This window comes from Mytilus edulis, chromosome 4, assembly GCF_963676685.1.
Source record: "Mytilus edulis chromosome 4, xbMytEdul2.2, whole genome shotgun sequence".
Taxonomy (NCBI): Eukaryota; Metazoa; Mollusca; class Bivalvia; order Mytilida; family Mytilidae; genus Mytilus; species Mytilus edulis.
This window is the reverse complement of record NC_092347.1, coordinates 33,041,895-33,055,122: the sequence shown is the minus strand read 5'-3', so window position 1 is coordinate 33,055,122 and position 13,228 is coordinate 33,041,895. Positions and strand designations below refer to the sequence as shown.

The 13,228-nt window shown below is 32.9% G+C and overlaps 1 protein-coding gene across 3 annotated transcripts in view; it reads right to left on the bottom strand.

Moving 5' to 3' along the window:
* Positions 1–3,873: 3,873 nt before the first annotated feature.
* The window catches only part of LOC139519499 (mucin-3B-like), a 65,104-nt gene continuing 55,749 nt past the window's right edge, over positions 3,874–13,228 (bottom strand). For all 3 annotated transcript variants that reach the window (XM_071311613.1, XM_071311614.1, XM_071311615.1), the window contains 6 exons: positions 12,946–13,129; positions 12,323–12,528; positions 11,446–11,679; positions 10,801–10,915; positions 5,365–5,521; positions 3,874–4,880 (listed from right to left, as the gene is read on the bottom strand). In XM_071311613.1, the coding sequence (XP_071167714.1) occupies positions 4,757–4,880; positions 5,365–5,521; positions 10,801–10,915; positions 11,446–11,679; positions 12,323–12,528; positions 12,946–13,129 (1,020 nt within the window). In that variant the 3' untranslated portion in view covers positions 3,874–4,756. The remainder of the gene's footprint in view (positions 4,881–5,364; positions 5,522–10,800; positions 10,916–11,445; positions 11,680–12,322; positions 12,529–12,945; positions 13,130–13,228) is intronic.

Here is a 13,228-nt window from a genome sequence, read left to right as displayed (position 1 = left end):
TTTAAACATAAGTAGTATACCTAAAACGACGAAGTTATTTTTCATTTACCTGTATATATTATCAAAACCGGTTTTTTTTCAAAAGTGATTGTTTTCGAAGGGTTTAATATTTCGCAGTGGTGTCTTGCCACGGCTTTGTTTGGACTTGTTTGTTTGCTTTTTGGCCTTGAATGTTTGTCCCTAATATTTTATCAACTGTGCATTTGCATTCCGTGAGATATCGCAGATCAAATTTATTCGTTCATAGTGTGTTAATTTACGTTTTTTGATTGAGTTAACCCTGCCAATTGATATTTTATCGAGTGTTTTTCTATGTTGTGATGTTATGCTATTGTTTCAGAAAAAGGGAGAAGGTTTGGAACCATTAAAAGGTTTAATCCCGCTGCAAATGTTTGCACCTGTCCTAGGTCAGGAATCTGATGTACAGTAGTTGTCGTTTGTTAATGTAATTTATACGTGTTTCTCGTTTCTCGTTTTTTATATAGATTAGACCGTTGGTTTTCCCATTTGAATGGTTTTACACTAGTAATTTTGGGGCCCTTTATAGCTTGTTGTTCGGTGTGAGCCAAGACTCCGTGTTGAAGGCCGTACATTGACCTATAATCATAATGGTTTACTTTTATAAATTTTTATTTGGATGGAGAGTTGTCTCATTGGTACTCACACCGCATCTTCCTATATCTGTTTAAAATAATAATTAATAGTATTATATACCCTCATAATGATGAAGGTTACATTTGGTTTAATTCGGCCCAGTAGTAAAATTTAAAGCAGGTGATCCCATTGTAGTCTTGCAATAGTAACTGAAGACCCATTATCATTTTTTAAATTAGTTTTCAAGTTTTTACCATTTGAAATTGTTTTTTTTTCAATATTCTGTTAGATTCTATAGTAAAACCCTTATGCTCTATTTAAGCCATGGTGGCCTTCTTGGTTGATGGGTGGGGTCACCGGATACATTTTTCAATCCTGATACCCTATTGAAAATTGTGGCTTAATCTAAATATCTATTTGGCCCAGTGGATTAAGGGGAGAAGATTTTTGTAAAACATTATAAAAATGTACGAAAAATTTACTAAAAAGGACAATAACTCCTGGAGGGGTAAATTTTCAACTTTGACCATTTGACTTATTTGTAGAGCTTACGTTGTTGAAAATTTTTGCTGTTTAAGTGTATCTCTGTCTATTATAATGTTCAAGATAATAACCAAAAACTGTTTTTTTTTTCTTTAATGACCAATTCGGGGTCAGCAACAAAACGACGAGTTGTCTGATGCGTCTGAAAATTTCGGGGCAGATAGATGTTAACATAATGAACATTTTTACCCCCATATCAGATTTGCTCTTAAAGCTTAAGTTTCGGAAATATAAGCCAAACTGTATCCTCCCATGTTTTATTATTAGCCATGGTGACCATCTTGTTGATGGGCTGGATCATCGGATACATTTTTTAAGGCTAGATACCATGAGGATGATTTAGGCTAAGTTTTGTTTTATTTGGCTCAGATCCGAAAGTTTACTACGAAAAGTTGTGAAAATGTTTTATTTGAAAGACAGTAACTCCTAATTGACAATTTTGGTCATTTGAATTATTTGTAGTTTTTACTTTGCTGAACAAGTTTGCTGTCTACAGTTTATCTGTATCTGTTATAATATTTGAGATAATAACCAAATCTGCAAAATTTCCTTTAAATATTAACAATTCAGGGGCAGCAACCCCAACAATGGGTTGTCTGATGCATCTGAAAATTTCTGGGCAGGTAGATGTTAACCTGATGAACAAAATCGGGACTGATCGTATCCAGATCGGGCTATTCGTAGTGCCATCTTTAACCATCTTTAACCATCGGCCACTTTTTCTAGCCTTCGTGGACAACTTCGGGAAGGGTTCTAAATTTTTTAACATGTTAAAAAATCCCCGAAGGTGCGTCCGATGTTGAGGGTTCGTATTGAGTTCGTATCACCATCCTCATCATCGTAATGTCACCGGGAATGCATCTTTGCACATCGTATGGCATTCGTGTTTCCATCGTTTCCATCGGGCAGTTTTGACATTACGATGTCCACACGAATGAATCACGAAGCTACCTGAAGGTTTTACGATGGCAACACGACTTCGTGAAGACCTCGTAATTCCGTCGTGTTGCCATCGAATAAAAGTACGAAGGCGACAAGATGGAACTACGACGGCAATACATCCAGCTAAATGTAAGTTAATTTTCGCGCTAAAATACATTTAAAGTACCATGCGCGATATGCACTGGTCAGTCTAATACAATGTACGACAGTTAAGAAAGACGTTCACAAAACATGGAGCTCATGGCCGACCGTGCGAGGGCTGTATAGCCAGTCAAGGTCGTTAAACACTTCCATTTGTATGGAGCTCATATCATATGATTCAATGAGAACAAGAAAGGCTACAGTGTTGTTTCTATTAATTCAAATGGAACAAGAAGAGCAGCTATTACAGGCTCAGAATTTACTTTTACAAGTAAATTATTATTTTTTGTCAATTTTTCATATCAAATAACATAATGAAAATCATAAACGCGCCTCGCACACCGACACTGCAGGTACACGTAAAAGGGAAACCAACTTTTTCTTCATTATTCTGATTTTTTATGTATCGTCTGAGTTGTTGTCACACGAAAGTTTACTCCATAACCATTTTGTTTTCTATATGTCATATTTTGCCGCATTTGTTGCTTTCCCCACATCCATCCTTTTGTCTATATTATTATGATAATCTCCTGGAAAGAGCTCTTGAATAAAAGGGATCAACGAACCCATTACCTTACCTTTAGATCAGTAAACATGGGCATAATTATGGGTGATTATTCAGACTAGTGCACACATTTTACAGTTCAAACAAGGCAATGCCGAGCGTGGCATTCCCTCGTATGTAACATATTGGGGACAAATATGGACACTACATTTGTAAATGACACATGCAGAAAATGGTAAATTGAATATGCATATTTGATACATAAACTATTTTTTTTAGAAATCAACCAAAACATTCAGTAACTGGAAATACCTTTAATATTGTCTTTAGAACCAGCAGGTAAAAAAATGAGCAACCAATTTCCTGTGTATTATGCTATTTCAAGGAGAAAAAAACAAGTTCCTCTGCATGACCTTGACCTTTGGCCTTGAACGTAAAAAATGCCAGATCATTACAATGGCAGACTTGTATAGAAATGATATGTTGTCGAAATTCTGTTCGTATCTTTTGGACATCCTATGGCCATCGCGCCATCATCGTAATCCATCGTGTAGCCTTCATGATCCATCGTGTAGGCTTCGGCTGAGATATGAAGCTTAAATACCCGTCTTCGGTTAACCTTCGTATGTCCATCTTTTGCTATCGTATATAATTTCGGCACCATCGTATAGACTTCGTTATTCATCGTACTTGCTTCGGTCACTTTTTGGTATTTTAACGAGATCGGGACCAACTTCGTACGAACTTACAATTTTCGCATTCGGGTGTCCTTCGTATATAAAAATCGGGACAGTGTGAAACGGGCATATACAAATTCCATATATTTCAATAAATTTAATAGTTAATATAAACTTTCAATAAAAAATGGTGTAATATTACAGCCAAGAAAATTATCATGAACAACTGAACAAAATAAAACATAGTAATCTAACATGAGATACAATTTTCAAGAAATTCCATCAAGTATAGGGAGGATATTTCAGCTCACACAACTATAGAAATATTGAAAAGAAACACAAAAGTCTGAGAGTCTAAAGTAGAATTTGAGCAAAAAGGTTTATTGTCGGTAGACCAAAGGATGTTAGCATTCGAGGAATAAACCATCACAATTGTTATCTAAAAAAACAAAAAACAAACAAACAAACATATAATGAAAATAATAGTTTATTGTGCCATTTTTTATTACAACATAATCACAGATAGTTAGCAAAGAATTTACAATCAGATATTTTCAACTGTTTTTGTATAAACATTTTTGTTCTAAAATAACATCCCAATGTCTTACGTAGACTCATATATATTAAGCTCCTGTGTACAATTGGCTATAAGACACCTTTTCCGAGCCTAAGTTATTTTTACTTAACTTGATGTCATTTTCACTAATATAAGACACATCTAAGAGATGGTTCGTTTTATATGTTGAACATCTATAAAATCATAAAATACTGCAGATCAGACACAGACTTATTTGTCCAAAGTTTTCCTAAATTTTGATCACATAAAGTTTACTTTTTCAATTTATATTTATCCTTTAAAAAAGTTGGCAGACTAAATTCTATTTCAAAACAAACATGATATATTGCACATATTAAATTTATTTAGGAGACAATTTTACAAGGTCCATTTGACATTAGTGTAATCTAGACACACATAAATGAGGTATTTTTCTTTTTAAATGACACATAAAATCAGAAACAGAAATATTAGTAAATTTTTTTTATCTCTATGATATGGCTGCTTGTTGAGAAGAAATATAAGAGACAAAATGATATTGAATATGTGCTTGAAAAAAAATAAGTTAAGTATTGTTCAAAATGTCTATTTTAAAGTATAAAAATACAAAATTTTGAACTAGGTCAAAAGACCATAAGTTTTTTTATTTGGCACATTTGTTATAAAATCATAGAAAATTGAGTTGCAAAGAATAGTTAAGTTTTTACAAAAATATATATAATCACATTATATCAAATATATATTTAATTTTTTTACATAATAATGAACCAAATCCCTGGATGAACTTAAATTTTTATGTTACATTTTAACATTTTCAGATTGTTCGTATGAATACCCAGGATTTTCATAGTTCTTTTTCTGTGGATGGTTGAATGCATCATCAGTGGCATACTCCTCTTTACGGTACAGTGACCTTTTGGATCTGAAAACAAAAATATAATATCTTAAACACTGCTGTTTTCTATGAAGCTAACAAAAAAAGTGTAGTATGATTTAAATATGGACATCCAAACATATGAGAGAGGTGTCCACTCAGGCTTAAAAATATAACAATGAAAACCCTTCCCCTGAATAACCCCAAAAAAGAATTGAAATAATTCTGGTCTCAGTTAATACAAATTACAAAAAAATGATTGCTTCCCTACTCAAAACTATCCTTAGCTTAGTGATCCTTCACTCTTGGAGAGTATAAAAAAACCAAACTCCCTAAAACTTAATGAACCATTTTTTTCCAGAACATTCAATTTGTATAATAGGTAAATTTGTGTACATCAGTACCTGTAGATATTTTGTTTGTCCTTTCAGTCAATGCAGATATTTTATCTGTCTTTTCAACACATTTGGATATTTTTTTTGCCCTTTTAGCCCATGTACCTGTATGTCCATAACAAATAAAGTGATCTTACCTGAGTTTACAGTTGTAGAATAGGGATACCATTGTTATAAAGCACAGGATTCCTATAACAACAGCCAAGATAGTCACTGTTTGTTTATTATATACACTATCCTCCTCAGCTCCAACTTTAGATACTTCAGTGTCACTGCTACATTTACAGGATTTATCTGTAAGGATACATAGATTTCTATTTTTAGAGGGTCGCAGTGCAAACAGTAAAAATAACGTTTAAACATGTTTTATTGGCCCCGTTGCTACATGGATGTTATGATAAACACCAAATGCATTCGATATTTTAGTATCAGGCGTAAAAACACTGTTAAAATATGTTTTTTCAAAGATTGTTGAGAAAAAAAAAACCTTGTAAAAATCAAAATGGCAGAGTCATAAACAATCGTGGTCAGGAGTTTCATTTCGAGTTGAAACATTTAGAAAACTTAACCTGCGGTCATGAAAGTCGTTTAACTTGTACAAAAGTAGTGATTGTACGTATATTTTGGAGTTGTGAGAAGGACATATTTGTAAAACAACCTGAAATCGAGACTGATTGTTGCCATCAGGTGCACGACTGTAAATTATTATTTCTCGTTGCCGTTTGACAGTCAACCTTTCATTACCAATTGAGTCAGAGTCTTTTATCATGGTTTTAGACACTCTCAGGAGTCTGTAGTGCTACGGGTTTTATTTCTTTTTATTGAAAGGCTGTACTGCAGTATGTAGGTCGACAAAACGAAAGTCCACTTTCATTTCAAATAGAACCGGATATTGACAAAATTGACAACTGAGTCTATAAATAGTGCGGTTCATAAAAACATGTGTTGTTACATCTCATAGCTTTATTATTTTACATAAAAGTGGTTTCGAAAGATGAGACAATATTCTACAATTTTATTCGTATTTTAATCGAGTGTAAAATATATTCCATGATGTATCTCGTCTTGTGACAGAGGTTTTTAAAAGTCTTGTTCAGCAAAAGTTGTTTTGAAAAACAATTTCGACAGAGAGTAAAAAAAAACCTGAAAGATGCCAAGATGATTATTTTTATGTAACAAATTGTTTTCTTTCTCATTTAAAAAAAAGAAAAACATTGTCAAAGAAGGGAAGTGAAAAAAAATATATTTGTTTTAGAAGGGAAGGGAAAATTATTTTTTTCAGAATTGGAAAGGGAAAAAAAAGAAAAAAAATTTTGCTGACTGGAAGTGATTTTTTCCCAAAAGTGAAATAACATAAGGTGTTGTCTGCTGCTTCTGATTAATCTTGAGATGGCATCATTTATTATTGTAAAATAATACTGTTCCTGCATGTTTCTGAAAACAATTAATAGGGGTTCAATTTTTGGGTTTGGAAATTATGAGAAAGAACTTCCCCCTCATGTTGCACACACACACAAAAGATGAATGACCAGTGCGGCAGTGCCTAAAGTTTATTACAATTTGTAATGCCAATATAAGCAACCATTTTTAACACTAGGAAACATCTTTTTTTTGTGTTCAAAAAGGGACTTCAAATGGTATATAAATTGCTTCTTCTCTCAGATGCCAAGTCATATACATTTGTACATGTGGTAGTAAGGAGAAAGAGAACAAGAGGCTCTCAAGAGCCTGAATCGCTCACCTGAATTTTTTTGGTTTAATCTCATATCAATGATTATTTTGGCTTTTCAATTTATTTAAATGTTCTTTGAATCGTCCTATTTTCTTCAAAAGCAAAAAAAAAAAATTTTCTCCTATGTTCTATTTTAGCCATAGGAGCTATGTTTCTTGACATACAAGGAAATGAAATATAAAATTTATACTAGATACTCTGAAACTCTAAAACTCATTTAGCCTAAGTTTGGCTGAAATTGATACAGCAGTTTCAAAGGAGAAGATTTTTTAAAGTAAGTCAACATGATGAACAAATTGTGAAAAAAGTCTTTAAAGGGCAATAACTCCTTAAGAGGTCAATTGACAATTTTGGTCAAATTGACTTATTTGTAGATCTTACTTTGCTTAACATTTTTGCTTTTAACAGTTTATCTGTATCTATAATAATATTCAAGATAATGACCAAAAACTGCAAAATTTCCTTAAAATTACCAATTAAGTGGCAGCAACCCAACAATGGTTTGTTTGATTCATCTGAAAATTTCAGGGCTGATAGATCTTGACCTAATGAACATTTTTATCCCATGTCAGATTTGCTCTACATGCTTTCGTTTTTGAGATATAAGCCAAAAACTGCATTTGACCCCTATGTTCTATTTTAAGTAACGGCGGCCATGTTTTTTGACGGATCAAAAATCGAAGCACACACTTTGTGCAGGATAATCTAAGGAACAATCATGCTAAGTTTCATCCAAATCCATTCAGCAGTTTCAGAGGAGAAGATTTTTTAAAGTTAGCAAATATGATGAACAAATTGTGAAAAATTGTCATTAAAGGACAATAACCCCTTAAGGGGTCAATTGACAATTTTGGTCATATTAACTTATTTGTAGATCTTACTTTGCTGATCATTTTTGCTGTTTACAGTTTATCTTTATCTATAATAATATTCAAGATAATGACCAAAAACTGCAAAATTTCCTTAAAATTACCAATTAAGTGGCAGCAACCCAACAATGGTTTGTTTGATTCATCTGAAAATTTCAGGGCTGATAGATCTTGACCTAATGAACATTTTTATCCCATGTCAGATTTGCTCTACATGCTTTCGTTTTTGAGATATAAGCCAAAAACTGCATTTGACCCCTATGTTCTATTTTAAGTAACGGCGGCCATGTTTTTTGACGGATCAAAAATCGAAGCACACACTTTGTGCAGGATAATCTAAGGAACAATCATGCTAAGTTTCATCCAAATCCATTCAGCAGTTTCAGAGGAGAAGATTTTTTAAAGTTAGCAAATATGATGAACAAATTGTGAAAAATTGTCATTAAAGGACAATAACCCCTTAAGGGGTCAATTGACAATTTTGGTCATATTAACTTATTTGTAGATCTTACTTTGCTGATCATTTTTGCTGTTTACAGTTTATCTTTATCTATAATAATATTCAAGATAATGACCAAAAACTGCAAAATTTCCTTAAAATTACCAATTAAGTGGCAGCAACCCAACAATGGTTTGTTTGATTCGTCTGAAAATTTCAGGGCTAATAGATCTTGACCTAATGAACATTTTTACCCATGTCAGATTTGCTCTAAATGCTTTTGTTTTTGAGATATAAGCCAAAAACTGCATTTGACCCCTATGTTCTATTTTAAGTAACGGCGGCCATGTTTTTGACGGATCAAAAATCGAAGCACACACTTTGTGCAGGATACTCTAAGGAACAATCATGCTAAGTTTCATTCAAATCCATTCAGTAGTTTCAGAGGAGAAGATGTTTGAAAAATTGTTAACGACGACGACGACGTCGACGACGACGACGGACGCCAAGTGATGAGAAAAGCTCACATGGCCTTTTAGGCCAGGTGAGCTAAAAAAGTGATCAAATTAGAAATGGGATAATGGGACCACATTAGGGTCTTGTAGCTGTTACCTCGTAAGTCAGCTTCTTAAATTTACACTGTTTATGGGACTAGTACACATAAGCAGGGATCTTCATACCACATTAATATATAGGCTTATATGTAAGTAACACTTGCTGATGGATGTAATAGATTAATTAATAGATTGGTAACAATGGTTATACAATGTAGTATAACAACCTCACTCAAGTAATTTTTATTCACTTTTTGACAAACCATTCCATTAAATAACCCAACAATATAAACAGAAAATTAAAAAAAAAAAATAGTTTCCATTGTCCTCACTCAATTTCAAAATCAAAATATATGATATGAATCCTCCTATGCAACGAGAACGCAGCATTATAAACTAAAACAAATTTCATAGCTTCCAAATGTTATTACAAACTATATCAGCTCCCTGATGTAGCTTTTCATCAATGAATTTTAAAACTGCAATTTGCAGTAAATCATGTACATGATGTATTTTAATCCCTTTTTGGCACTAGTTTTCAACAACTTGAATCTGTGTGTACATATCATGAGTTTAAATAAAACAGTACCCAGTAGTTGTCTGTATATATTATCTTCTTTACCTCTACTGCATGTGATTAATAAATTTAACTATGATGAAAATAAATTCATAAAATATTAATTGTCAGCTTTTGGTATTTATTTGTGCTGCTTTAACAGACAACAGTTGATGTACTTGTCAACTTTATGTTATCTTATACATCTTAAATTTTGACTACATAGTTCAGATTTTAATTTCAACAATTTAAAAAAAAAAAATCACTAGGCTCTTTATCTTGAGATACAGTTGAATATTTGCTTATTTGTAGTACATTTATTTATGCTTAAATATTTTTTATATTATACAACCCCCATGACCCAAATCAAATTTATTGGAAATTTGATGGATTTAGAACTTAATAAAAAAAAAAAACACTTTTTGGGTTCATTTATCTCATATACATGTGGAAGAATTAAGGCATTACTGGGGTTAAGTCATAAAGTAAAGAAGTTCCATCGATTATTATTGCAGTTAAAAATTATTTTTAATTAGTTCAGTAATCGCACATCAACGCTGGGGGTATTATACAACTCGTCTGGAAGAGTTATTGTCTGTTATCGAGGCCGAGTTATCTTTCTTCTTTCGAAACCGTAAACAAATGGCGGCCAAAATCTACGTGAACGACAGTCTCCATTTACAAGTATTTTTGCCAAGAAAACGAAAACGGAAACGTGTTGTGAAAGAAAATAATTCAGTAGCTCATAGAAATAGAATTTTGAAACACATGTGTGCTTAAGAAAATTTGCCGAATGGAAGTGAAAGTGATATACGGTAGGCAATGATAAAAATTATCTTCCGACTCAATCAATCGTTTTCGACACGCATTTTTAAGGTAAGCTGCTTCTCACTCTATGAAGAGGTTACGGACGCTCAACCTATGATATTTATCTACATTTTATCAAAATTTGACCGCACAACTCGCTACGGTTCCCGAGTTTTCAATGACCAAAACTACGAGGTCGTTTTTGCTGAAGCACATGTCAAATTAATCCCGGTCAGGCAAACGGCTCGTGCAAATAAATTTCGGCCAGGGAATCCCGCGAAAAAAATTAATTCAGTAGTGAAAGTGTTAAACAACGATAATTTAGCAAGTGCATTATAATAGAATAACTGTGTTGTATTTTAATACATATTCAAGTCTGTTTTAGATTTGACAACAGCAAACCACAGCTCCTTATTTTTATATCAAACACAACAAAATATTTAGATATATGAAGATGTGGTATGAGTCCCAATAAGACAACTCTCCATCCAAGTCACAATTTGTAAAAAGTCAAAGTATAGTTTACTGTTATAAATTACCAGCTCGCTAGTTGAATACAGGTAAAGTTTATAAAGTTGTTTTAATTTCAATAGTTATAACATTGTAGGTTCCTTACCTGAGCTGTCTGTCCATTTGTTGTCACTATAAGATGAATCACATGATTTACACTCGTCATCTGGTTTCTTGTCATTAGCAGCAAAACATTGGCCATTTATTACACAAGTAAAGTTCTGTAAAAATCATAATTAAAATGATTATTTTATTACTGGCTAAGTTCGCAGTATTACATATATATATATATATATCGGCGTAAATTAAGGTTAGTCATACATTTTGACAAACTGTCTAGGTTAAAAAAAATCCCAAGTATCATTCAATATGCAACAGAACATCCAAATCTTGAAATTTAACTATCTATAAATCTTTTTGTAGCAAAAGTTCATTGCGCTTTTTGTACATGATTTATTTCTACATTTTTTTAATTTTCAATTTTTGTGTTGCAGAATATTAATTTTTATCCTGTTTTATGCAAGGTTATACATTTTCATATCTTACCCAGCCACAATATTCATTTTCAAAATCCTTCTAGACCCCCACCCCAAAAAAAAAGAAATCCCCTTCCAAAAAAGTCAAATGTTGGTCCCCTTTATATCTTGATATCAAAGCTTTTCTGTGTTGAGTTTTCCATCTCTTACTGCCTTTGTATTGTAACAATTTATTCAAATTACCAGTTTTGAAAAAAACGATTATTGATCTATACCTTTCTATTATATTGTATTGCTGGTGAGGTTTGTCCTGATGATACACAGTCAAAGCACACCGAATCATACACAGTGTGTAGATACCAGTCACTACTGTACCCCTGTGCATTGTTACTGATGGATATGTACACCCCATCATTGACTTCTGGTAAAGTACATGTGACCTGGTTAATACTGACATATTGGGCTGTAGCAGATCTACCAAGGGAAGCTGGTTTACCAAACACTGGTCCCTGTTAAAAATACAGTTTTTTGTTAATCATTAAAAGTTATTGACTTTTATCTTTTTTAAGGTTTGTTTCAAAGGTATGTTTTGTTAAATTATTTTACTGTTCTAATTTTCAGACACTTGAAAAAATACACAGAGACAGTATCTAACTTTTGTATATATAACTGTTGAAATCAACTGGTATTTTCATTATTGTATAATATATACAAGACTGAAATTGTCTTAATATACAAATCTAAGATAAGTTCCACTTGTGAAGCATGATCTGCTTACCCTTCCACAGCATCTGAGATCATCTCCTTTTTTTTGTTGGGGTTCATGTTGCTCAGTCTTTGGTTTTATATATTGTGCTTTATATATTATTGTGTGTCATTTGATAATTTTTTGTTTGACGCTTTTTGCCATGTCATTGTCAGTTTGATTAGACCAATGAGTTTGAATTTCCTTTGGTATCATTTGCCTTTCTTTTAAAATCAATGAATTACTGGTTGGTCAACAAATACAGAAAAAAAAAGGTATTACTTAAAATAAGAATTCTTTGACAAGAAAATCCTAATACTTATCTGTGTCGTGAGGTAAATTAGGCCAATCCTACGTAAGTTCTAAATACATCTTTGCATACACAATAAAGTGTGCACAATTTTTACCTGTGTGAATTCATAATGGCATCTAAGGGTAGTTGACTCCACAAAATTGTCTCCATAAACTGTGACAGTATTACAATCATCTGTGGTCCTTCTGTCACATCCACAACTTCCTGTCCCAGCAGGCTGTATAATCATGGTGGGAACAGTGTCTTCTGCTGATACATCACAGCTAAGACCAGAGTATCCTGCTGCACATCTACATACACCTGGAATTCAGAATAACATATGAGTAAATCTTATTTGATATCCAATCTCTTACTCTACTTGTACCTAATAAGGCTCAGTTCACTGTAGGTTATTCATGTCTCCTTGTTTGACTCAAAAGCTTAGTTTAAAATATGTTTGGTATTTTTGGTATTCATCAGGTCCTGTACACTCCAATACCAAAATTTTGAAGAATTCATTTGTTTATGCTATTCTCAAAAATCCTTTAATTTCAATTAAAATAGTTACCCACTTTCATCCCAATTGCCCAGCCCCATCACCTAACTATACAATAAGCCAGTTTCATGGCAACTAAACTAGTGTTCTCCCCCCCTCTAGTCCCATTAATCCCTACCCCCCCCCCCCCCCCACACACACACACCTTTTACACCCCTTCCCCTGAAGGATGATACATTTACCTTCAATACATTCTCCATGTTGTCCACAGTCTTGTTGACAAAGTTCGGTTGTATTAACAACTTCAGTGTCATTTGGTAGCATGACTTTGCCATCAACAATTTGTTGCTGGTTAGCCAGAGTATTTAGACATTCCTCTACAACATCAGTGATATAACCATTGGCCCAAACTTCATCTCCAGAGTCCTTAAAGTATTAATAAATATCATTAAAACATTTTAACTTTAAAATGGTATTATACAGTAAGCTAAAAATAATTGCTATCAATTTAAGTTGTACATGTAT